Raw genomic sequence first — 24794 nt, forward strand, 5'->3', positions numbered from 1 at the left:
GGATACTACTACTGTGGGCACTATGGGGGTCATTCCGAGTTGTTCGCTCGTTGCCGATTTTCACTATACTGCGATTAGTCGCTTACTGCGCATGCGCAAGGTACGCAGAGCGCATGCGCTTAGTTATTTTACTAAAAACTTAGCTGTTTTGCTGTGGCTTCTGCGGCGCTTTTCAGTCGCACTGGTGTTCGGTAAATGATTGACAGGAAAGGGGCGTTTCTGGGTGGTAACTCAGCGTTTTACTGGCGTTGGCTAAAAAACGCAGGCGTGTCAGGGAAAAACTCGGGAGTGTCTGGAGAAACGGGGGAGTGGCTGGCCGAACGAAAGGCGTGTTTGTGACGTCAAACCAGGAACGAAACGGGCTGAGCTGATCGCAGTGTAGGAGTAAGTCTCGAGCTACTCAGAAACTGCTAAGAGCTTTCTATTCGCAATTCTGCTAAGCTAAGATACACTCCCAGGGGGCGGCAGCCTAGCGTGTGCAATGCTGCTAAAAGCAGCTAGCGAGCGAACAACTCGGAATGACCCCCTATGTGCGGCATTACTACTGTGGGTATTATTTGTGTAAGGGACGCCACCACTGTGGACATTATGTGTAAGGGACACAATTACTGTGGGCATTTTGTGTGGTATTACTGCTGTGGGTGTTATGTGTAAGGGGCACTACTGCTGTGGACATGGGCCCTCATTCCGAGTTAATCGCACCAAGCAACTTTTTGCTGCTGGTGCGATCAACTAATCTCCGTCTATGGGGGAGTGTATTTTAGCATAGCAGGGCTGTGAAAGCTTGTGCAGCCCTGCTATGCTAAAAAAGTTTCACTCAAAACAAGACTAGGCCTAGATCTACTTACCCTGTACGACGGGTCCAGTGATGCAGGTCCCGGCTTTGACGTCAGACATCCGCCCTCCGTTCCCCTGGACACGCTTGCGTTTTTCTTACCACTCCCCGAAAACAGATGGAAACAGTGAGTATCCGCCCTGAAACGCCTCCTGCCTGTCCATATTCTTGCGATCGCCGCTGCGATCACATTTGTCGCTGGCGGCAGCATCGATGCGTATGCGCATTTCTGACCCGTTCACACCGCAGCGAAGAACCGCTGCGTGCGAACGGGTCAGAATGACCCCCATTATGTGTATAACGAACACGACTGTGGGCATTGTGTAAAAGGGGCACTACTGTGTAGCGTAACATTACTAGGGGCACTACCGTTATGTAACGAGCGCTGTCCCTTTATGTATGGAAGGGAGGGCGCAAATTTATAATTATCCTAGCACCGGCCCTGCTGGTATAGATGCTTATAACAGGGACTTTGAATGCTGATAGATGTTCTCATGGGATTACTGATTGCAGGAAGCAGCATTTGGGCATGTCTAATAAAACAAAATGGGGCTTATTTGATAACAATATACAGCAGTCAGACGTTCTGATTGTTAGACTAAAGCCCACTCTATAACATCCTATGTTGCGTCTCTCCTGTCATTCTATCACATATAATAACATAACTGATCAGTTAGTTGATTGACAGGCAGAGGCGTTCGCTGGGCGGGCCGGTGCCGTTGGGCCGTCATTTTAGGGGCGTGGTCCGGGCAATGCAGATGTGCCCAGACCGTGCGAGGGGCGGACCTCGGCGGCTGCGTGATGTCACACGCAGCTGCTGCGACCCGGAGAGCGATGGGTAGCTCCCTTCCAGCGCGCTGGAGCCGCGCTGGCAGGGAGCTACTCTTCAGGTACAACAGCATCGCCGGTGTGTGATGCTTTTGTACCTGTGTGTGTGGGGAGGGGAGGGGGGCAGAGCCAGTAATGCGGGGCGGACTAGCCCTGTGCTGGGCGACCCCCCCGCATGTCTGTGAAAGTGATCGTAGATGTGCTAAATTTAGCACATCTATGATCAAGTCTGAATTACCCCCATAGTCCCAACGTGGTCTAGTAAGGAGTGGATATACCATTTAGTCCTGGGTAGACTCACATCTACATAAGCATTGTGTCATTAACCATCTTTCATTCTTGTGGTACCGTCTATGCTGGTTAGCTAATGACTTCCATTTGCCAAGTGAGTTAGCATTCAAAAGAGAAAGCCTGCTTTATATGCAGGGTGAGGACCACTTGGTATAGCTCTTAATTTTCTAAAATATTGTCAGAACACGCCCTTTTCTTATCAAACATGGTCCAAATACGTATCCATTCTCTCATCATCTCCTGCCTTGGCTATTGCAACTTCCTCCTACTGGGATTCACAACATATATTTCCCTTTGTCACTCTACCCTCTCCCTACCATACCCGATATGACTCCCTCACAGTCTTCAAATCCTTAAACAATCTCTTAATATCCATCTATTTAGTTTATTTAACACCAATTTTGACTATTCAACTGGAAAACCTCCACATCTTCCCTACTCCGATCTATACCATCAACCATTATTCCCCCTCACCAGGGTCTGCACAAGCTCAATGTTTTAGGTAAATAAATATAGATTTTGGGGCTCCTTAAAGGGACAGTGGGCCTAATACAGATCTAATCGCAGCAGCAAACTTGTTAGCTAATGGGCAAAACCATGAGCACTGCAGGTGGGTCAGACATAACATGTGGTGGGTTTGGGTGGGTTATTTTGTTTCTGTGCAGGGTAAATACTGGCTGCTTTATTTTTACACTGCAATTTAGATTTCAGTTTGAACACACCACACCCAAATCTAACTCTCTGTGCACGTTATACCTGCCCCCCCCCTGCAGTGCACATGGTTTTGCCCATTAGCTAACAAATTTGCTGCTGCGATCATATCTGAATTAGACCAGTGCACGCTGTAGGTGCACAAAGCAAAAAGGGGTGTGGTCTCACAAGGAAGGGGGTGGCCACAAAATGGTACCCTTAAAGACACAGGGAGATAGTGGGTAATATGGAGATACTGGGTGACTGGGGAGGCGAAGGGTGACAGGGAGATAGTGGGTTACTGGGGAGGCAGGGGTGACATGGAGATAGTAGATGACTGGGGAGGCACGGGTGACAGGGACCTAGTAGGTTACTGGTGAGGCAGCAGTGACAGGGAAATAATAGGTGACCAGTGAGGCAGGAGTGACAGGGAAACAGTGGGTGACTGGGGAGGCACGAGTGACAGTGAAATAGTGGGTGACTGGGGAGGCAGGGGTGATAGGGAGATAATAGGTGACTGGGGAGGCAGGGGTGACAGGGAGATAGTAGGTGACTGGGGAGACAGGGGTGGCAGGTAGATAGTATCACCCCAGCCTTACACTGGAGTTCCTATTCTGTACTGGTGCTCTAACACTGGTGTGCTTACTGGTGCTCCTACTCTGTATTCTGCTATTGTGCTGTACTAGTGGTGCTATTCAGTACAGGGATGGCCATTGACCATCGATGATTTAAAATCATTGATGGTCTATGACTAATGGTAACTACTTTTACGATCGATGGGGGAGAATCAGATGGTTTCCTGCCATCGATGATACAGAGCTATTGAATATTTATTTTACTCTCCAGGGTGTTGGGGAGACGGAGCATAGCTCAGCCCCTCAACATCCATGAAGCCACGCTCCTGGGCCCTGATTGGCCCATGCCTAATAGTTTCCCACCATCAAGGTTATCCATCAATGGTACCATCGATGGATAACCCACTACTGGCATCCCTAATTCAGCACTTTACTGGGCAAGTCGTCACTCTGCCCAAGTCCTCCACTCCGTCTGTTCCAAATTCTGCTTCTCCACAAATTTGTCCATTCTGTTCTGAGCTGTATATGTGCTGCATGGTCAGTTAGACTGCAGCAGATCCCACTCTCTGACCAATCATCTTACTCATGCCTATGGAGAGTGTCTCCGAGTGAGCTCTCATTCGCGTTGGGACTCCTGGAGGAGCAGTAGCATAGTTTGGTTGTTCTGCCAAGATCCCAGGGTGCTACATAGACCACAGAGTACCGAAGATATGAACCCCTACATTTTGTGAGTAATAAATGGATGAAGTATTTCTGTTGGTGGGGAGGCAAATTGGTTAGTTATTAAAATAATACAATATTCTGTGTGTGTCTCCTGTTTTTTTTGTTACAGGTGGACTATGGATGCCAGCAGGCTCTTGATGTTCAGGCATGCTGCCACTTGCGGTTCGACAAGTACCATTATGCCTGGGCAGTCATTCTGGGACCTGTAGTCCACCTGTTAAAAGCAATACTACTTAACCATTTAATACACTAATAGCTCAGCAACCAAAGTCCTGGGGGTGCCCTAAGGGTGCTGTTGTCCTTGGGGAAGCAAAATCACCTCCCTAGGGATTCCAGCCCAGGGCTGACTAGTTTTGGGCTGGTTGCCATTATAGCAAGGGGACCCTGTTGCTACAGTGTCATCTGCCCAGGCTGCTTTCATCTAGTACTGGTTATTGGAAAAAAAGGGGCAACACAACACCAATCCCCTGGCCTCTGTTTTTCAATACCAGAAGCCTGGCGCTGGTTAATAATTTGGGGGGAAACCCCTTGCTGCTTTCTATAAAATAATATTTACACCTTTTAACAACTATTAAAATAACAAAGCCTACACAGAGCATAGTGATTATAGTGATCTGTGCAGTGCTTCACAATACGCTGCAAATTGTTGGTGGAATCTTAGCGGATTTGCACCATTGGCTTCAAATGGCAGTTAAAACCAATGCTTAGTAAAGGGATTAAACCTCCGGCAATGCCCATTTGTTTGTAACTGAAGCCAAAACCTACGCTTACTAAATTTACCAAGTTTTCGAACTTTTCATGTTGTTTTACCTAAATCCGCCACTAGAGGGAGCACATTGCATTACAAATGAAGGACATTCTGAACACTTGACCTTATTTGAATCACTCAAGGACTACATGCTGGAAAACAAGGACATTATGGCCCTCATTCCGAGTTGTTCGCTCGCAAGGCGAATGTAGCAGAGTTACACACGCTAAGCCGCCGCCTACTGGGAGTGAATCTTAGCTTCTTAAAATTGCGACCGACGTACGCGCAATATTGCGATTACAAACGAGTTAGCAGTTTCAGAGTAGCTCCAGACTTACTCTGCCTGTGCGATCATTTCAGTGCTTGTCGTTCCTGGTTGTCGTCACAAACACACCCAGCGTTCGCCCAGGCACTCCCACCGTTTCCCCGGCCACTCCTGCGTTTTTTCCGGAAACGGTAGCGTTTTCAGCCACACGCCCCTGAAACGCCGTGTATCCGCCCAGTAACACCCATTTCCTGTCAATCACATTACGATCGCCGGAGCGAAGAAAAAGCCGTGAGTAAAAATACTTTCTTCATAGTAAAGTTACTTGGCGCAGTCGCAGTGCGAACATTGCGCATGCGTACTAAGCGGATTTTCACTGCGATGCGATGAAAAATACCGAGCGAACAACTCGGAATGAGGGCCTATATTACACAGAAAGCAAATTCTAACCTCATCATGTAACTAAGAGTAACATTTCTTTTTCTGCTATCTTTCTTATCACCAAAAATGCAACTTGTTACAGAAATACTGTTAGTGCTCATTTGCCTGTGGATACTTGACTGTGTGTCTATAAAGTGGAAATTCAGGAGAAGTAATACAATGGGGTACATTTACTAAGATGGGAGTTCTATTGAAGATGGGATGTTGCCCATAGTAACCAATCAGATTCCAGGTATTATCTTCTAGAAGGTGCTAGATAAATGAGAAGTACAATCTGATTGGTTGCTATGGGCAACATCCCATCTTAAATAGAACTCCCATCTTAGTAAATTTACCCCATTGTGCCAGCATGACTACATTTTTGATTTGTAAAGAAACTATAAAATGTCTTACGTGGAATGTAGAAGGCCTTAACAACCCAATTAAGCGCAGGAAGGTGTTGCAGCACATGAAACGGTTGAAGCCAGATGCGGCGGTGCTGCAGGAAACACATTGGAAGGCAGGAGACCACAATATACTTAGGGATACTTGGATTAATGAGTATAAATCGGCCTCATATACATCAAAGCAAAGGGGAGCATTTATTATTTTACATGAGTCCCTTCGATACACTATCTTAGATATTCTGTGACACTGTGGGCCGCTTACTATGGGATACGGTCATTAGGACACAACACTTAGGTCGACAGTCATTAGCTCGACCACTATTGGTCAACATGCATTAGGTCGGCATGGTCACTAGGTCGACATGGAAAAATGTCGACATGAGTTTTTAATTTTTTTTGTCAATTCTTGAACTTTTTCATACTTTACGCTCCACGTGGACTATGACTGGGAATGGTAATCTGTGCCGAGCGAAGCGGTAGCGGAGCGAGGCACCTTGCCCGAAGCTCGCGAGCCATGCGAGGGGACACGGTGCACTAATTGGGGTTCCCCATCACTTTACGAAGAAAACGTCACCAAAGAAAGTAAAAACAACTCATGTCGACCTTTTTCCATGTCGACCTAGTACATGTTGACCTAGTGACCATCTTGACCAATAGTGGTAGACCTAATGACTGTCGGCCTATGGGGTATATTCAATTAAAGTCGAAATCTGCCGTCTGTCGAGAAGACGGCAGTTTTCGACTTTTTAAGGTTGAATCGTGATTCGACCTATTCAATATATCCCCAAATTTTTCGACAAGTTGATGAATTCGACTTGTCGAAAAGCACGTGGATCGGCGGAACAGCTGCCGATCCACGTGCTGTTGTCGAAAACGGGGCCAAAATCGACAAGTGAGGTCACGCTTGCTGGAGCCGGGTGGACACTGCCATGAGGTCGGGCGGCTGTGTGACATCCTCCTGCAGCGCTACTGTAGCGCTGATCTCCTCCGTCTGCCGGCGGCTGTCCCCCGCTGGTCTCCCCGCGCCTCCCCCCCCCCCCCTCCTCCTCTGGGTCCCTCATCTCAATTCGACTTGAAAAAGTCGAATTGAGATGAGATTTGAATAGAGGTTGTCGGATCCATTCCGACAAATACATGTCGGAATGGATCCGACGCTAATTGAATGTACCTCTTTATGTTGTCGACTTAATAACCCATACCCATTTTTATTTATCAAATTACATCTAGAAGGAGAATTGTACACTATAGCTACACTTTATACACCAACAGGTCAAAATAGTGTTTTCTTTACTGATATATGTCTGATTGCAGGATTGGGTGAGGGTATGATTATTTTAGGTGGGGACTTCAACGCTACTTTGAATTAGACACTAGACAAATCTAGGACTTCTATAAGGGGGGGGGGGGGGAGCACACCATTGGCTCTAAAAATGTTAACATCTTCCCTACAGCTATCAGACCCCTGGAGATATCAATAACCGGTCCACCGGGATTACACATTTTATTTCCACCCACACCATCATTTCTCCAGAATAGACTTCTGGCTGGTCTCTGAGGGTTTACTTTCTAGAATATGTACTTCTAAGGTGTAAAATATTGGAATCTCTGACCACGCACCTACATGGTTCTCCCTTTCACTAACCGCACCTAAGGCCACATCTTATAATCGGATATTTCCCTCCTACCTAACCACTTCCCCTGACTTTAAAACCCTATCTGGAGAGTCACTTCCTAAATTATACCTCTGCTAATAGCCAACATGTGGATGACGTAAATTTATTCTTGTCGGCCTCCAAGCCAGTGTTACCAGAGCACATCATAGCATATGTGGCGAGTAAAAGGAGACCCCTAAACCGTTGATTCCAAGAACTTAGGATTCCTATATGGCTCTGCTAACGTCTGCCACCACCGATAACCGGAGACTATACATTGAAACAAAACAACTTTATGCACAGAACGTGCTCAGTACTCTTTAGACTCTCAGAAGTGCAGATATTTTAGATGGGGCAATAAAGCCGGCAAGCTATTAGCAAATGTAATTCACAGCCAACGTCCCACACCTAATATTCTTACACTAAATTTAGCACATCTACGATCAGGTCTAAATTAGCCCCTACTGTACATGCGGCTAACTTCCCACAAGTCATAGACCGCACTTTAGCGGATCTCTAAACATGGAAGCACTTACCTCTCTCTTATCTGGGAAGATGCCCGTTAATTAAAATGGTTTAATTCCCAAGACATTTTTATACCCAATTCAGATGCTCCCCTTATTGTTATCGGAAACGGATTTAAAGACCTTAGCCAGGACCTTTAGCAGGTTCATTTGGTCGCACAAAAAAACTAGAATATCCATATTCAAACTGAGTCAACAACCAAATTTGGGTGGCATGAACCTACCTTGCCTTAGGAGCTGCGAACTACCGCTATGCGATAGATTGGATACGGGAATCTGAGGAGTTCGCTAACCCTGGCCTGGAACAAGCCTTCTGCCCTAAAATCCCACTTTCTAGTCACCTACAATTACACCCCTCCTCTTTCCCACAATCTGTATTAGGCAATTTATTGATAACTACCTGCACAGCGTGGAGACTGGCACACTCTAGAATGGGCGTTTCTGCCCATAACACCATCTTTGTCCTGTTAACTTATAATGCAGGGTTTCAAGAAACTTCGGTCCCTACGACTTTGACCACTTGAAGGCATCAGGGCATAAGATTAGTTTACCAGCTATTGGACCAACAGACACTTCAAATACTTCCCTACCCACGTCTCAGAGAATTATTTCCTCTACTTAACATCCCATTATTTATTTATTTTCAACTTCGTAGCTACATTACTACATTATTACTTAAACTGACTGACATAGATAAAACCCATGAGCTTGGAATAGAACCCAAACCGGATTATCCAGGTGGACTATGGACTTCCCTGCTCTCACGGTTAAATCTATACTCACTGCTTTTGTTCGTCTTAATAAATGTCTCATTTCGGCATTGTATGCTGAAATGGATGATCACCTATTACATCGCACTTATATAACTCCAAAATGAAGATGTCACATGAAAACAGGGTCGGCCTGGTCCACAGGAAAACAGGGGAAACCACCGGTGGGCCCCACTGCCTGTGGGCCCTCCTCCTCCTCTAGGGATCAGGTTCCAGACTTTATCCTAGTGCACTTGAGTTATGCATTATACATATGTTACATTATACTTCACAATAATATGGTTTATGATATATTTACCAAGGGGAACAGAACATGTACTCTGTAACGGTTAGCCAAACCTCTGTGGTGGCTGGCCACGCCCAAGTGGAGCCTGGCCACACCTTTCAGCATGGGCCCCTACAGCAGCATCACCGGTGGGTCCTTCATGCCCCAGTCCGACACTGCATGGGAATATCATCAAACTCAGAATGTTTTAAATGTCATACACCAGAGGCAGACACATACCACTGTACGTGGAGTTGCCCAGAAGTTTGCAAATTTTGGACCTTAGAAGGTAATTCCAAGTTGATCGCAGCAGGAAATTTTTTAGCAGTTGGGCAAAACCATGTGTAGTGCAGGGGGGGCAGATATAACATTTGCAGAGTTAGATTTGGGTGGGTTATATTGTTTCTGTGCAGGGTAAATACTGGCTGCTTTATTTTTACACTGCAATTTAGATTTCAGTATGAATACACCCCACCCAAATCTAACTCTCTCTGCACATGTTATATCTGCCTCCCCTGCAGTGCACATGGTTTTGCCCAACTGCTAAAAAATTTCCTGCTGCGATCAACTTGGAATTATCCCCTTAATCCACACTTTTATCAGGACCAATTTAGGAATACCTTTTAATATATCTCCCAAATGGGCCCTATGGGACATTTACTCATCACCACAACAATCTCACCCCCCCCCCCCCCCCTCTGGGACAACCTATACTTTTAGATAAAATAGCTGCTGCAGGTAAAAAAAACGAAAAGACTTCATAGTGTCTGTATGCGCAAGAGTTGGCTAATCTAAATCAGTGTGCTGAAGAACTACATGTTGTGGAACTACAAGTCCCAGCATGCCCTAGCTGAGAGGGTATACGTGGACTTGTTGTTCAAAAACAACTGCAGAGACAGAGGTTGCTTCAGGCTGGTTTTTAGCCATACTTGTTAGAGCTAAGAGGTTAGCAGTGCATGCTGGGATTTATAGTTCTACGTCAGCAGGGGTTCCCCTTGATAGTACATAAACCTGATTTAGGCTTTGATGAAGGAATTATGGGACCCATCCATTAGGCAGCTATCAGGCAATTATCTGTTCTGCCGATGCCTGGCTGGGGGGGGGGGGGATCATAAAAATCCAACATTTTGGAAATCCTCAATTTGGCGATTCTGACCCAAAAATAATTGGAAACAAGTCAGAATTATTTCTATAATGTATTTTGCTGATTCCCCGATGGTTGACTGATCATCGGTGTCTGCTGATCAGTGTTATTGATCGGTGTTAGCAGAACAGGGAACTGGCCCATAAATCGTTGCGTTCCATTACTTTGTAAGTAAAACATAACATAGATGGGATATGCTATTTCTAACAGTATCACAATACTGTAAGTCTATTTTTATGACCACAGCCTTGAAATTGGCAGATTTAACCCCTCATCTTTCACCAAGAGATTTCATGATTTTTAGGATATAGAGACTTATGTAGATATGTTAGTAAATCAGGCGTACGTTACTCAAAACAAACACACCTGGAAAAATACTGTATTTCGGCACATATGTAGAGATGGGTTGGTATTGGGAGACATGCATTTGGGATCACGGAGGTCACCATACCGACACCGGGAATCCGGTCTCCAGAATGTGTGTGTGTGTGTGTGTGTGTGTGTGTGTGTGGGGGGGGGGTTAGTGCAACGAAGCCCCTTGCGAGCTCGCTACGTTTATTGCTACTCTATGGGTGTCATGGACACCCATGAGTGGGAATAGTCCCTGTTAATTTGCATGCCGACTGTCGGGCAGTCCAGCGCTCGGGATTCTGGCGTCGGTATAGTGACCGGCGGTCTCCCAACCACCGGTCACATGACTACATCCTGTAGAGATATACGCTTCTCAAGATTTACAATCCTCTTCGTCAGTAGCAAATGCGCACTACAAATGATCACAATCAGTGTGTACTTACACGCCCCCTTCCCCCACCCCCCCTATACTAGGTGCAAATGATACATCTCCAAACAACTGTATACATGCTTATGTGGTGGCCTACGTGGGCTGTATTTTGCATGTAGACCACTACATAAGAATACATACTGAACTTTGCCTATGTAAGACCAGCCTGTCATACCCCTATTGCCCCTCTCTGTGCGCAAGATACACCCAGAATACGTGTGACTGTGGATTCCTGTCATTGCCGTCACTCTAATGCAAACTGGTGTAATTCGATTCAGTTTGAGCACATAATCCTGCCATTTATTTTTCCCGTTTCATCCCTAATGCTAAATGTTAGTAGTAACTTGTTACTGGACTAGATAAAAGTTCTATAGAAACCCCTGCGCTTATGCGAAATGCAATCCCACCTGTAAAGTCTACTTCTGTACAACTGCGCAGCAGCATGAGAAAAGCATTTTACATGGAAAATGAAAACTTCACGTTAAGGAATATGAAATTAAGATAAGTCTATGAATACATTATATCCCGCGCAGTGAGCTTAATAATAGTAAACAGGTGTTTGAGGATTATTACCTTCATTTGCATATAACAAGCTCCCATTTAAGAAATTACTGTATAGAAGAAAATAATTTTTTCATGGAAACGCAGCAGGTAAAAGGGAGGGGGAGTCATCTGGTCTCTTATGTGCACAATCAGGAATGGATGCCCTCTGCTGCCCTGTGAGACGTGTATCTTAAAAAGGGGGAGTTCCCATAAATGGGAATGATACCTACCATTATCCAGATGAAATGATAATAAAATATCAGTAGACTGAAGGAAAAAACACGTTATAAAACAGTATATTGTTATGCTGTACGATTAGACGTGATCCAACCTGTGTGCGTGTAATTCCTACCGGAATCATCTGCATACAGTGTTATAGCAGCCCTGAGGGTATTGTGTTATGTTTCTAATTCCCTGCAAACCTAAAGAAGTGCAATCACGCAAGGTGTAATGAGGTTGGTTTAGGCCCCTCTATTGGTGTGAAAACTTTATTAGCCCAAATATAGAACAAGAAGATGAGAAAAAGTTAGCAAAACGTTTTACCAAGGCCATATTTACCAAGTGTTAGGGCTACAATTAGGGCCAGATAAACAAATGGGGTAGATGGGACTACAGCTCCAGACCTCCAGAAGGCCCCTTAATCATAACAGCACTATAATGACCAGCTGCACAGCTGACCCCATGTTTGCTCATAAATCATAATTATTACATTTGTATTTCTATTTTCCTCACTAAAGATGCAATTTTTCTGCTTGTACATCACGGATGGGGAACCTCTGTCCCGAGGGCCCTATACGGCCCGGAAAAGCAATTGGTCTGGCCCGGGGCCCTGCCAAGACAGCTGCAGAGTGTACAGAGCCGTCCGCTGTGCACAGCATCATGGGAAGGGTAGTTTTCTCTCACTGTGCACTGTATACAGTGTACAGTGTGAGAAAACTACTTCTCCCATGATGCAGTGCGTAGCAGACGGCACCGGGCATTGATGTGAGGCAGCTTTTGGGGAGGGATCTCAGTGGAGGTCTGCTCTGCTGGCTGAGGGAGGAATGGCTGTGCTGTGGTGCGGACTGGGCACTATACTGGGGACATTATGTGTAACTAGCACTACTGTGAGCATCAGTATGTGTAAGCAGCTATTACTGTGACCATTATGTGTAAGAAGCACTAATGTGGGCATTATGTGTAAAGCCATGCCTACTTTTCCAGGAGCACATGCACCTTTGGCACTCGCATTCGGGGCCGGGCGGGGGGTGTTTCAGAAAAGGCTCACAAAAAATGATTTAAAAAATCCAAATGGCTCGTGGCAGAAAAAAGGTTCCCCACCCTTGATTTACATATTTAGGGAGACATTGGGGCTGAGAGTGAAGGGTGTGTACACTCCCACTTGGCTCTGACCACACGCACACAGCACTGGCCACACCCCCTCCATTTCTCACTATAGACCCTTGCTCATTTTCAGCCTCAGTCCCATGTAGCCCGGAATCCAGCTTTGCATTTATGTAACTCAGTTTAGGTCAGTGGTCTTTTAATTTCCATATACAGTATATCACCTCTGTACAGTGAGTAAGGAGAATTTGTATATTTTCTAATAGCGTGATCTGCAGGGCCCATTATATATCCATAACCCTGTAAGATTACAATTTGTTTTATGTGAATACAACCAGGGGAATATTGGCCCTCATTCCGAGTCGTTCGCTCGGTATTTTTCCTCGCATCGCAATGAAAATCCGCTTAGTACGCATGCGCAATATTCGCACTGCGACTGCGCCAAGTAATTTAACAATGAAGATAGTATTTTTACTCACGGCTTTTTCATCGCTCCGGCGATCGTAATGTGATTGACAGGAAATGGGTGTTACTGGGCGGAAACACGGCGTTTTATGGGCGTGTGGATGAAAACGCTACCGTTTCCGGAAAAAACGCAGGAGTGGCTGGAGAAACGGGGGAGTGTCTGAGCGAACGCTGGGTGTGTTTGTGACGTCAAACCAGGAACGACAAGCACTGAACTGATCGCACAGGCAGAGTAAGGTTGAAGTTACTCAGAAACTGCAAAGTAGTTTGTAATCGCAATATTGCGAATACATCGGTCGCAATTTTAAGAAGCTAAGATACACTCCCAGTAGGCGTAGGCTTAGCGTGTGTAACTCTGCTAAATTTGCCTTGCGACCGATCAACTCGGAATGAGGGCCATTATACGCTATGTTCTGAAAGTTTTTGCTACTGCTCAATCCCAAATCCCCTTTCATTGCTACATATCCAGCTACATCAGGAAACTATAAAATATAGTCATTTAAAATACTTTTTTTTTTTTTTTTTCATACGAATCGATAATAGTTTTGAGTACAGGGATTTTTCTGTTGACTCTAATGAAGGACTGGCTGTGAAATAACGTTGAGTGCTAATAATAGTGAGGGTTTCTGTGCTCTTAAAATACCTGTAAATAATATAGCTGAATTTTAGAGATCATTTTATAAAACTTGGTGCTATCTCCTAGGAGAGATCTGCCTCCTTCTACTCATTAAAAGTCCCTGATTATTTCTTGCAGATGGTGCTATATATTTTGACATACTGTAAAACAACTGCTCTTTCAACCTGATTGCTGTTTATTTAACTATTGCACTTTAAAAAAAAAGATAAAAAATCACTTTATGCAATGATGGAGAGTAGTTGGGAAAGATGCCCCAGAGTTTGCAGGAGGTGCGGGATGGCAGGATGGGTTGGGTATGCGTTACTGCCGCTGGAGATCCCGGTGGTCAGCATACCGACTACGGGATCCCGACGGCGGACTGCGCGGGGGGGGGGGGGGGGGGGGGGGATGAGGACGAGCACAGGCTGTGGGAATAGTCTCTGCTAGTCGGCATGCCAACTGTCCGGATTTAGAGGGGGGTGGGATGTAGCCGTCGGTAATGTCACATAACTACATCCCATGCAGGATGCAACCCAATCTTTTTTTTAAAGCGGTAATCATTTACAAGCCAAAACCATGCATTGTAAATGATGGCCGCTTTAAAAAAAAAAATGTTCGAGATTGTCCGGCATCTCCCACCTCTGGCAAACTCGGTTACTCTTACATAGGCTCCATGGGATTTCTAGATACCAATGTATATTTAGGCTCTTTTGCTCCAGGTAAAAAGCTCAACTGGTGTGTCTTTGTACTTGCAAAACAGATCCTGCCCTCTTCTATCACTTAGCTCAAACACCGCCATTACAGTCCAGGTTTTAAGAATATTCATGCTTGAGTACAGACGGTTAAATCTAATTGACTGAGGGACTAATTAAGTCACCTGTGCTCAAGCATGGATATCCTTAAAACCTGGACTGTAATGGCGGAGTTTGGGAAACCATGGCTCAGCTTGTTTTGCAAGTGCTCCATAACTAAATGCAAAGCTGCAACTGAAAGCAAAAGGCACCCAGATTGTGTATTACTTGTTTTCCTCTGGAAACATTAGAATTCAGATCTTTGTGGGCAAGCCCTAAGTGTCCATCATCCGATTCCTGAATATAAGTTATACATGATATAATATATACCAATCAGGACCTCACCTCAGGATACGACCACTCAGGAGAGTAATCTGTCACCATAAACAGTCGTCCACTTTGTTGCAGCAATCCCAGGGTACTTTGCGCTGCCGCTGACACAACCTCGGCAACATGCATATAAGCCATGGTGGTGGCTCCCGTTTCTGAATTGTTCAGCTGCATACTTGATTGCTGAGGGCTACAACAAGGTATGCACATTTCAGCCTGAGCGTATATGGGCCTGTTTCCATCCTCCGCCTGAGGCAACACGTTGCTGTCTCCAGCCACCAGTTGATGTCCATAAATAGTGTTACTCCCTCCTTCTACTGATATAAAGTCATTGATAAGGTCAGAGAACTGGTTGCTGAAGGAGATATCAAAATGGTCTAGATTGAGCTCCATGTTGGAAGAGTTACTCAACGCCTGGTGAGCAACAGGATAGAGTCCTTGTACCATATTTCCCTGCAAAATAGGCAGGCCGTTGCCGTTCCTCATTGAGGCAGTGTTTTCCGACTGCATATAGTGCTCAGCGCTGCAAGCCTGAAGGTCACCAGGTTTCAGAATATTTCCATTCCCTTCCGCCTGCTGCGATGTCTCCATGGGAACTTCCTCAGCAGTCATTGCTTGGAAGTTCGCCTGGAACTGCATAAGTTGGAGGGAAGATGTTGACTCTAACCTAGCTTGGTCGATCGAACCATTACAGTTGTTCTGCGGTTGACTGGATGCTTCGGTCTTGACATTCGGGATGCCCATCGTGTTGACATACGTGTTGTTTGAGCCATTTATAGTGTTGTGGGAGTTCTGCTCCAGAGGAATCTGTTTGCTGGCATCTTGTAAAAAGAAGCTAGGGGAAGGGGTCTGGTGGACATGGGGACTCTGAACTGTCTGGTTAAAGCTGGTTGAGTAATCTTTGTTGGAATCAATCGCACTGAAATCCATTTGCTCCAATGTGGTGCTTGGACTGAGGCCCCCACCTGATGGGAGCAAGCCGGAACCTGGGGTGAGTGTTAGAGTATTTGATGACGTGGATGGAAAGCTATCCTTTGATAACTGCTGCTCAAATGTGGTGTCCTCTGTTTTTATCTCTTTAGCTAAAATTGGGTTGAAAGTGTAACTGCGTTCTGTGCTGGATGACCTTCGTATGTTAGTGCTAATGTTGTCTTCTTTTAGACCGCTTCCACCATAGGTCTGCCCTTGTTTTGGGTTGTTGAGGAAACAATCTGGGTCAAAATTCATAGTGGTTTCAGGTATTTTTCTGCTGCTATCGAGGGTGGTGGATAATACAAGTTCTTCTGAGACATTAGCCGACAGCATTGATAAGCTGTCCGAGCTCCCTGCCGTAGGGAAGGCAAACTTGTGACCATCTGAACTTACCGCCAATACAAGTCCCTGGGTGGTTGTATCTGAGGACAAGAGGTGTTGATTGGGACCAGTGTTTGGCGACATTGTGTATACAGCTTCATTGGTGACTTCAGACATAAACACAGTGGCATTTTGGGAGAGGCTACCCATAACTGAAGCAACGGCCATGCTAGAGACACCAGTGACGGCAGGACTGTCAGCCATGTCTGGATCGCTATTTAGGCCACTGCTGATGGATACCGGCGAGTTCTGGGTAGTGTCAGGAACCTCCACTTGGTTTGTTGAAGAAACCTCCGTGCTATTTTGATGAAGCAGCACCGGTTTTGCCATTTTCCCATTTCTTTTCTCCCGACTGGAGGACTTGCCATGACTGTGCTCATTCTTGCCTTCTGACACATCATTGTTTTGTACCTCTGAATGAGCGCTGTATCCTCCTGTCCTTGGCTCAACCTTTGGTGAGATGATGCGATGTTTGGCACTGTTACATTTGTGATGCACACTGCTACCAGCACCTGCAATAATCAAGAGGAAGAACATTAATAAATGGGCAAAACGGACACTTTGCACATTTGTTTTTTCTATATTGTTTAAAATTTTATTTTTGCTGCTGTTTATCATTCAGATGAGGAACTGTAACAAGACATTGGCTAAAATATAAGACTTTTCTGTCAACTTAGTACTGTAGAGTTTTCATTGTGGACTTTTTTGTATTAAAACTAAACAGTACAGTAACTTTGACATCATGGAGGACATTCTCTTTTGGTACTTGGTGCTTGAGTATATTATCGAATGTCTTGATGAGGTAAGGCAAGACATGAAGGAAATATATGGGATAATGTGCCCCTTACTACAACATATAAGGACATAAGAAGTCACCAAGCAGTTCTTTGACTATATAAGACTGTCAGGTCACGGAACACCAAGGTGACTTGTAATATCCTTATATTTGAAAGTCTTTGAAACATTGCTCCCTATAATAGATAAGCAGTACTTTTGAACAAATCAGACATGTTACAATTTGTATTACCATTTTATGAAGTTATGTTTTTGGTTTTTTTTTTGTGTATAATTGTTTTTTTGTTTCATATGTACTGTAGTTTTTAATAAGATAAAAGAAATCTGTTAGACTGCTGTGTTTAGAGTTTGTTGGATTCTGGTGCTAGGGTGAGATGTCCTGAGGGACGCTGGGAGCAAGGGCGGTGATTATATATGATAGACACACCTGGGCTTATTATATGCAAAGTCATCTATTTCTGCTGCTTCTAAGGTGCAGGAGCGAGGACCGGAGAAGGGAAGCTAAAGGTATTGGTAGGAAAAATAATGCTATCTTTGACATTCTCTAGATGTTTGAGCCGGTGGTGCTGAGAGGGAGAATGGGTACTAACTACCTAGACCCAAGCTTGTTCAAAGGGTTTGACAGGTGCCCATGCCAGCTGATGAGGGGAACAAATGCTCCCCTTTGCAGCAAGCATACTATTTAACTTTGTTTTCTATTGGGCATGTCGCCATGACTCCCAATTTTGGTAACGCTACCTCAGTATTACCCTGGCCCGCCATATGTCTCGACGACCCTGTGTTTGAGGCTTATCCAAAAAATGGACCCAGTATGGAACAAAATTGTTCTTTTTCTCACTCTAGTTATGCGTATACAAGTGTAATGTAATATACTATTAAATGCAGGCAATGGAAAACACAAGTAGGAAATGTGCTAATGAAGGACAATGTGTAATTTCCAGGCAAGAGCTATGGGGTAACTATTGGCCAGGAGAACCCTGCAGTAAAATAACCTGGTACAGCTGCAGTTAGTGCTTACTGTATCTTGCAAGAGGCAGATCTAATGCCTTGCTCCATTGAGGCTCACCTCACCTGGCCAGGTTAATGTCTGGGAGATAATTGTCTAGCTGCCGTATGGCCATAATGACAACTGGAAAGACTGAACGAAGAGGAGATGTCTGTTGGCGGAGATGTATCAAACCATGGAGAGAGATAAAGTACCAACCAATCAGCTCTTAGCTGTCATTTTTTAAACAGACACTAGAAAATGTCAGGAGCTGATTGGCTGGTACTTTGGGGTCTATGTAAAGCCTTGGAGGGAGATAAAGTACCATCCAATCAGCTCCTAGCTGCCATATCACAGTCTGTATTTGAGAAATGACAGCTAGGACTGGTTGGATGGAACTTTATCGCTCTCCACTTTATCACTCTCCAAGGCTTAGTAAATAGACCCCTTATAAATCTCTCTCCACTTTCTCTCTCTCCAAGTTTTGATAAATCTCCCCCAAACTCTTATAAACTTGAAGGCTTCATATATATTACCGTGTCACAGAAATACTTATAGAACGTCTCCATTGCCTATTCCTAAATATTACAATACCTAATAATGTAAAATTTAGATATAATTAAAGTAGACTATCTCACAGCGTGTAATCAAATACATATTACCAGTCAACAAACAAGAAAGTACTTAGCGTTTACATTTCCTCAACAAACTGTCTTTCCTATAGCAAATGTCTTTTCTGACACTGTGGTAAATTTACTAAGGTGGGAGTTTTTTTTAGAACTGATGATGTTGCCCACATCAACCAATGAGATTCCACTTAACGTTTATCTAGCTGCTTCTAGAAGATAATAGATAGAATGTAGTTGGTTGCTATGGGCAACATCACCAGTTCTAAAAATAAATCCCACCTTAGTAAATTTACCACACTGTGTAAAATGCTGGGAATAACGTTTCCACTATGCTAGCATAGCAGATCAGGTAATGACACGAGGTCAATATTCTGTCAATCCAGACCAGTGTTGGACTGAGGCATGAAAGGGCCCACCAGGGGAATGCAGTAGTAGGGGCCCATTATTAAGGGGTGTGGCCAGTTACAGCGTGTTGAAACCAAACCTCACAGAAGCTTGGACAGTCATTAGGGACCATGGGGCAGATGTATTATGCCTGGAGAAGTGATAAAGCAGTGATAAGTGCAAGGTGAAAATGCACCAGCCAATCAGCTCCAATATGTAAATTGACAGGAGCTAATTGGCTGGTGCATTAACACCTTTCACTTATCACTGCTTTATAACTGCTTTATTACTCCTCCAGGCTTAATACATCTTCCCCCATGTAACTGAACCTCAATCAGAATAACAATGTATAATATGAGTACATTCTCTGGAAACTGACATTAGAGGAAGGGGTTGGGCCCTATGGGTTCCTGGCTCTGTAGAAAGTGCTGGCAGCAGCTAAGCCTGTCCCTATATACAGGGTCAGAGCCATGTAATATAGATATTGCCATTGGTCAGCACACAAGAGCATGGGGGAGATGTCTCAAAACTCCTAAAAGTGGACAAATTGCCATAGTAACCAATCAAGCATTTATCAGGTACATTCTTTAATGCTACGGGCAACTTCTCCACTTGCGCTCTCCTACATTCCTTAGAAGGCTTGATACATCGCCCAAATAACACATAGATGCATGGCTCAGTCTGCAAACATGCATTAAGTAGATACATGCAAAGGCTGTCCGTGATAGTTGTGGAGATTTGCACCTTTAAACCACTTTAGTATGCGACCATCACCATCCCTATACAAATAAGGTTTCCTACAGCCAACGAGAGATACCCACGCCAATCAAGACTGGACAGTTGTCGAATGGGACTGGCATTACATGTGGCTGACTGTTTACCATGATCTTCTAATCTATGGGGCCCATTAATCAACGAGTGCTAAAACTCATTGTGAATGATAAAATGCGTTGCATATGATAAATGGTGCTCAGCTCCCAACCATTGTTCAAACACATGACAGTTGGGAGCTGATTGGCTGGAGCACCATTTATCATATGCAATGAGTATTATCATTCACAACGAGTTTTATCATTCGTTGATAAAATAGCCCCTATATGTGGTCATTGACCAACAGCACAAATTGGGTGCCAATTAGATTTTCCCAATTTAATCCACATTCATATACAGTCAAAGCTGTACAGTGATCCTGCAAGTAGGTTCTGTCTGTGTAAGCAGTGACGTCAGAGTTAGCTATCTGGGATAACCTGAGATATCTCTTTGGAATTACAAAGGCTACAGTTGTATGCAAATTCAATTTAATGAGAATACTGTGGTTTCTCACTTTTGCTTAACTGTTCTAGTCAGCATTTACTAATCAATGTATCTGTTACCTCTTGACTAGTCTCCACCATAATCTACTCTAATACCCCTTTTCCACTAGCTAATAAAACAAAGGTAAATGCACAAGGGCGCGCATTTACCCGTGTTTTTTGCTAGTGGGAAAGGGTCCCTCTGCAAAAACCCGGATCAAGTGACCCGGGAATCCTACCCGGGTAGCTAACTGGGTAGGACACGGGAATGATCCGGGTAGGGTTGTAGTGTAAACGGAAGCCGTGTCGATGCGACACGGCTCCCGTTTGCACTGTATGGAAGGGTGGCGCTGGGAGATCATGTGATCTCCCAGCGCCGCCCCTGCTGCGTCACCATAGCGTCACCAACCCGGCAATATGCAGGGTTGGGTGAGGGCAGTAGGAAAGGGGGCTCTGATGCGGGTCACAGCCGAGTAGCTCCCGTCTCAGGCTCCCGGCTGCGACCCGCATCAGTAGTTGCAATTGATGACTGGGTAGCGAAGTTTGGGTGAATGATCATGGTGTTATATATCGCACACTTTCCTATGTTTCTCTCTGAGGTAGATGGCACACAAATGTTTGATCCTTCTTATTTAAATTGTTTTTCCTTTTCTTCCCAGAAAGATATAGGAGCCTTAATTGTTCTTTAATGACCCAAAATAAAACGGAAGGTAATCCTTTTATACTAATGGCTATAATTACTAGTGTCAAGTAGCTGGTACAGGTTTATATGCTCGGAATTAAACAAAAACGAAACCTCAAACAATTATTTGAAAACACAATGTAGAAACTATTTATCGTTACAGGGAAGGTGAGGCAACAGGGTCTGTTATGTGGCGGCATATCAAGTATAGGACTTTTTCCAATGTATGTTCTCACAGAGTGCATTTAGAAACAAAAAGGGAAAATTTTATATTATGACAAAATAAATAAATAAACAAAGCACCTAATGGGCCCTACACATTGCGCAATCCGCCGCCGCGCTGCCTGACGGCGGATACGGCCGACGGGCAACCCAGTGGCGGGGGGGGGGGTTTGTGACGGGGGGAGTAAAGTTTCTTCACTCCCCCCATAACCCGGCTCCATAGAAGTGCAGACAAATATGGACGAGATCGTCCATATTGGCCTGCATACACAAGCAAAGGGGCACCAGCGATGAATAAGCACGGGGCCGTGCATTGTTCATCGCTGGAGCCTCCACACAGAAAGATATGAACGGTATCTCGTTCATTAGTGAACGAGATCGTTCATATCTTTCATTAATATCGCGCAGTGTGTAGGGCCCATAAAGACCAGATTCTGTTTGTCTACTTTTTAAGAGTGATAAGTAAACAGGTGATAGAGAAAGTGATAGTAAGTAGGCAATAGAGAAATAATGATAAGTAAATGACTGATAGTAAACAGGCAATAGAGAAAGAGTGATAGTGAATAGGTAACAGAAATAATGATAGGTAAATGAATAAGTAAACAGGTAATAGAGAAGAAAAATAATAACTAAGTAAATGATAAGTAAACAGGTAAAAAAAGAGTGATAATAAACAGGAAACAGAAATAATGATAAGTAAATGAATAAATACAAAGGTAATAGGGAAAGAGTGACAAGTAAATGAATGATACTGTAAGTAAGCAGGCAATAAATAATGATAGGTAAAAAGGTAATACAGAAAGACTGATAAGTAAATGAATAAGTACACAGGTAATAGAGAAAGTGATACGTTTAATGAATGATACTGTAAGTAAGCAGGTAATAAATAATGATAGGTAAAAAGGTAATACAGAAAGACTGATAAGTAAAAAGGTAATAGAGGAAAAGTGATAAATAAGTGAATGATAAGCAAACAGGTAATAGAGGAAGAATTATAAGTAAATGAATGATAAGACCAGGTAACAGAGCAAGAGTGATAAGTAAATGAATAATACTGTAATAAAGAATGATAGGTAAAAGGTCATCAGAATGAATGATAAATAAATAAATAAATAAATAGGTGGAAGAAGGATAAGCAAACAGTTGATAGAGAAAGAATAAGTAAGCAGATAATAGAGGAAGAGTGATATGTGAATGATAAGCAAACAGGTAATAGAGGAAGAATGATAAGTAAATAGGTGATAGAGGAGGAATAAGTACAGGGAACTAGTATAGAGGTCTGTATTAGGGTACACTATGGAAAGCAGCATGGCATTATGTTCAGTCAGTGGTTTGCTGTGTGGGACAGACCTGTGGCTGCATTTAGGTCAGAGGAAAAATGAATATTGCAAAGTCTACAAATGCGTCAACAGTTATTCCCAACATTCAGCTACATTAAATGCTCTGTGATACATGCTGCCAGAGGCGGATTGGCCATAGGGTGTACAGGGAAGATTCCCGGTGGGCCGACGCACCCTTGGGGCCTGTTTTGTTTGAGGACATGTGGTCCTATTTATAGACATAATGAATAAAATGCCAAACAATTTGCATATATGAAAATTACTTTGCCACTTAGCCTGTGATTGCAGATGATCTAGTGTATGCTCTGTCTGCCTGCTTGGCTGACATATAAGATTGAGTGAATAGTCATTGGGATACGGTTGGTGTAATAAGCAAGAAAATATATCTTTCTAAAGAATTATATAGTTTCCTAAATTCTAAAGGTGTATCATATAATGTACATTTAATTTTATTTCTTTTTAACTTCCCCCTTGATGCTGGACATCCCCACTATCTGGAAAGTCTTGGGGGGGAGGGTGCTGCTGCCATGGCCCATGGCTAGACCTTACACCTCTGGTGCTGCCCAAGTGGGGCCACTAGTACAAATTTTTCCAGGGCCGCTTTTTGTTCCCAATCCGACCCTGCATGCTCCCTATATACAGCACCTCTGTGGACAGTTTTGTGGATGGAATATTTAAATATAAACACCTGTCCATCTATCCAACATGTTTTACTTGGTTCATGTTAGGCTAGACACTCTCCATTGAATAACAGTTGTAGATAGATAGATAGATACAATAGTTTGAATAAAAAAAGTTTTTAGGGTCGGATTCAAATGTGCTATAACCCCTCCCAGCCACGATCGCGCCCGCCGGCGGTATTCTAATGTTACTGCCGACGGGCGCAACAAGATCATCCCCGAAGGTAGCAAGCTGAAATGCAGATAAAGAGACCCGTTAGGTGCCCTAAGGGGTCTTTTCTCAATCAAGTCCATTAGTTTAGTCGGGTTTAGGTGCTTTGCATGCCTAAACCCGACTGTACTGGGCGTAATAGGGATGAAAACGGGGGTCATTTGAATATCGCCCCTCTATCTCCCGTCACTTTAGGGGGAGCATTAAGATTTGAATCAGACTCATAGAGTGAGAAAGACAATGGGGAATTTTTTCACTCTGCACGTTTCTCAGAACCAAGTGTGCGCAACAATGGGAGATGCAGAGATGTGCATGTTAGTGGCACCTGCACTGGGGACCACACAGGTAGAACTGCGCTGTAACAGGACGCTCCATGAGGGCGTGTTGGCGGAACTACGGGCTGTACACTGTTTTCAGATAGATCTTTTGCACCAAGTAAATGGCTGGTGGTGCACTTGCTCACTGATAATGAGGATGGGTATGAAACCAAGCATAAGGCTGGGTGGCCTGCTGGCAATGTGAGCAGTGTGTCTTTTCTATTTAACAAATACAATTTGAAAAGAGAAAATGTTCTACTTTTATGGATACATTTACAATAGATAGACAAAATATTATGTGCATAGAACAACAAAAGTACAAATAAAAGACAATAAAAAATATAAGGGAAACAAAAAACTAGCACGTGGAATAGAGCTGATCCCTGTAATAATAACAGCTCATCCATCTATGTTGTATTTAATCATTTTTGCTCAGTGATTGTTCCCAACCATACACACATTGTGTTTTCCCCTGGAGCTTAGCAGTATATTGCATAAAAGCAGCAAAATTATCAGACTGATATTTGAGATAGAATACCAAATTGCTGCCGGGTAAATGACATTTTTATTTTTTATTTTTGTGGTCAGCTGTTATGTGCTCATGTTAGCCACTGGAGGGCGCCAATGGATACTTAAAAAGCAAAACAAAAACCCTACCTAGCAAATATCCAATAGTCAAAATTGTTAGTAGTATATGTTGATACAACATATTTTTCATTTATCTTCTAATGCAGAAGCTGTTTACTTAACTTTGTAATTAGCATTGTGTTATTGGTAAGTATAAAGCAAAGCACTCTAAAAAATAAATAGGACTGTTTGGTCGTACAGTATGTATCAAAGATTGGAGAGAGATAAAGTCCCAGCCAACCAGCTTCTGTTATTTTTCAAACACAGCCTGTAACATGGCAGTTAGGAGCT

The 24794-nt window shown here is 43.8% G+C and overlaps 1 protein-coding gene across 8 annotated transcripts in view; it reads right to left on the reverse strand.

The window, feature by feature from the left end:
* Positions 1 to 24794, reverse strand: part of CAMTA1 (calmodulin binding transcription activator 1) — a 2328268-nt gene that overhangs the window by 373443 nt on the left and 1930031 nt on the right. For all 8 annotated transcript variants that reach the window (XM_063943384.1, XM_063943385.1, XM_063943383.1 and 5 more), the window contains one exon: positions 15002 to 16851. In XM_063943384.1, the coding sequence (XP_063799454.1) occupies positions 15002 to 16851 (1850 nt within the window). The remainder of the gene's footprint in view (positions 1 to 15001; positions 16852 to 24794) is intronic.

The sequence above is a fragment of the Pseudophryne corroboree genome, chromosome 10 (genome assembly GCF_028390025.1).
Source record: "Pseudophryne corroboree isolate aPseCor3 chromosome 10, aPseCor3.hap2, whole genome shotgun sequence".
NCBI lineage: Eukaryota > Metazoa > Chordata > Amphibia > Anura > Myobatrachidae > Pseudophryne > Pseudophryne corroboree.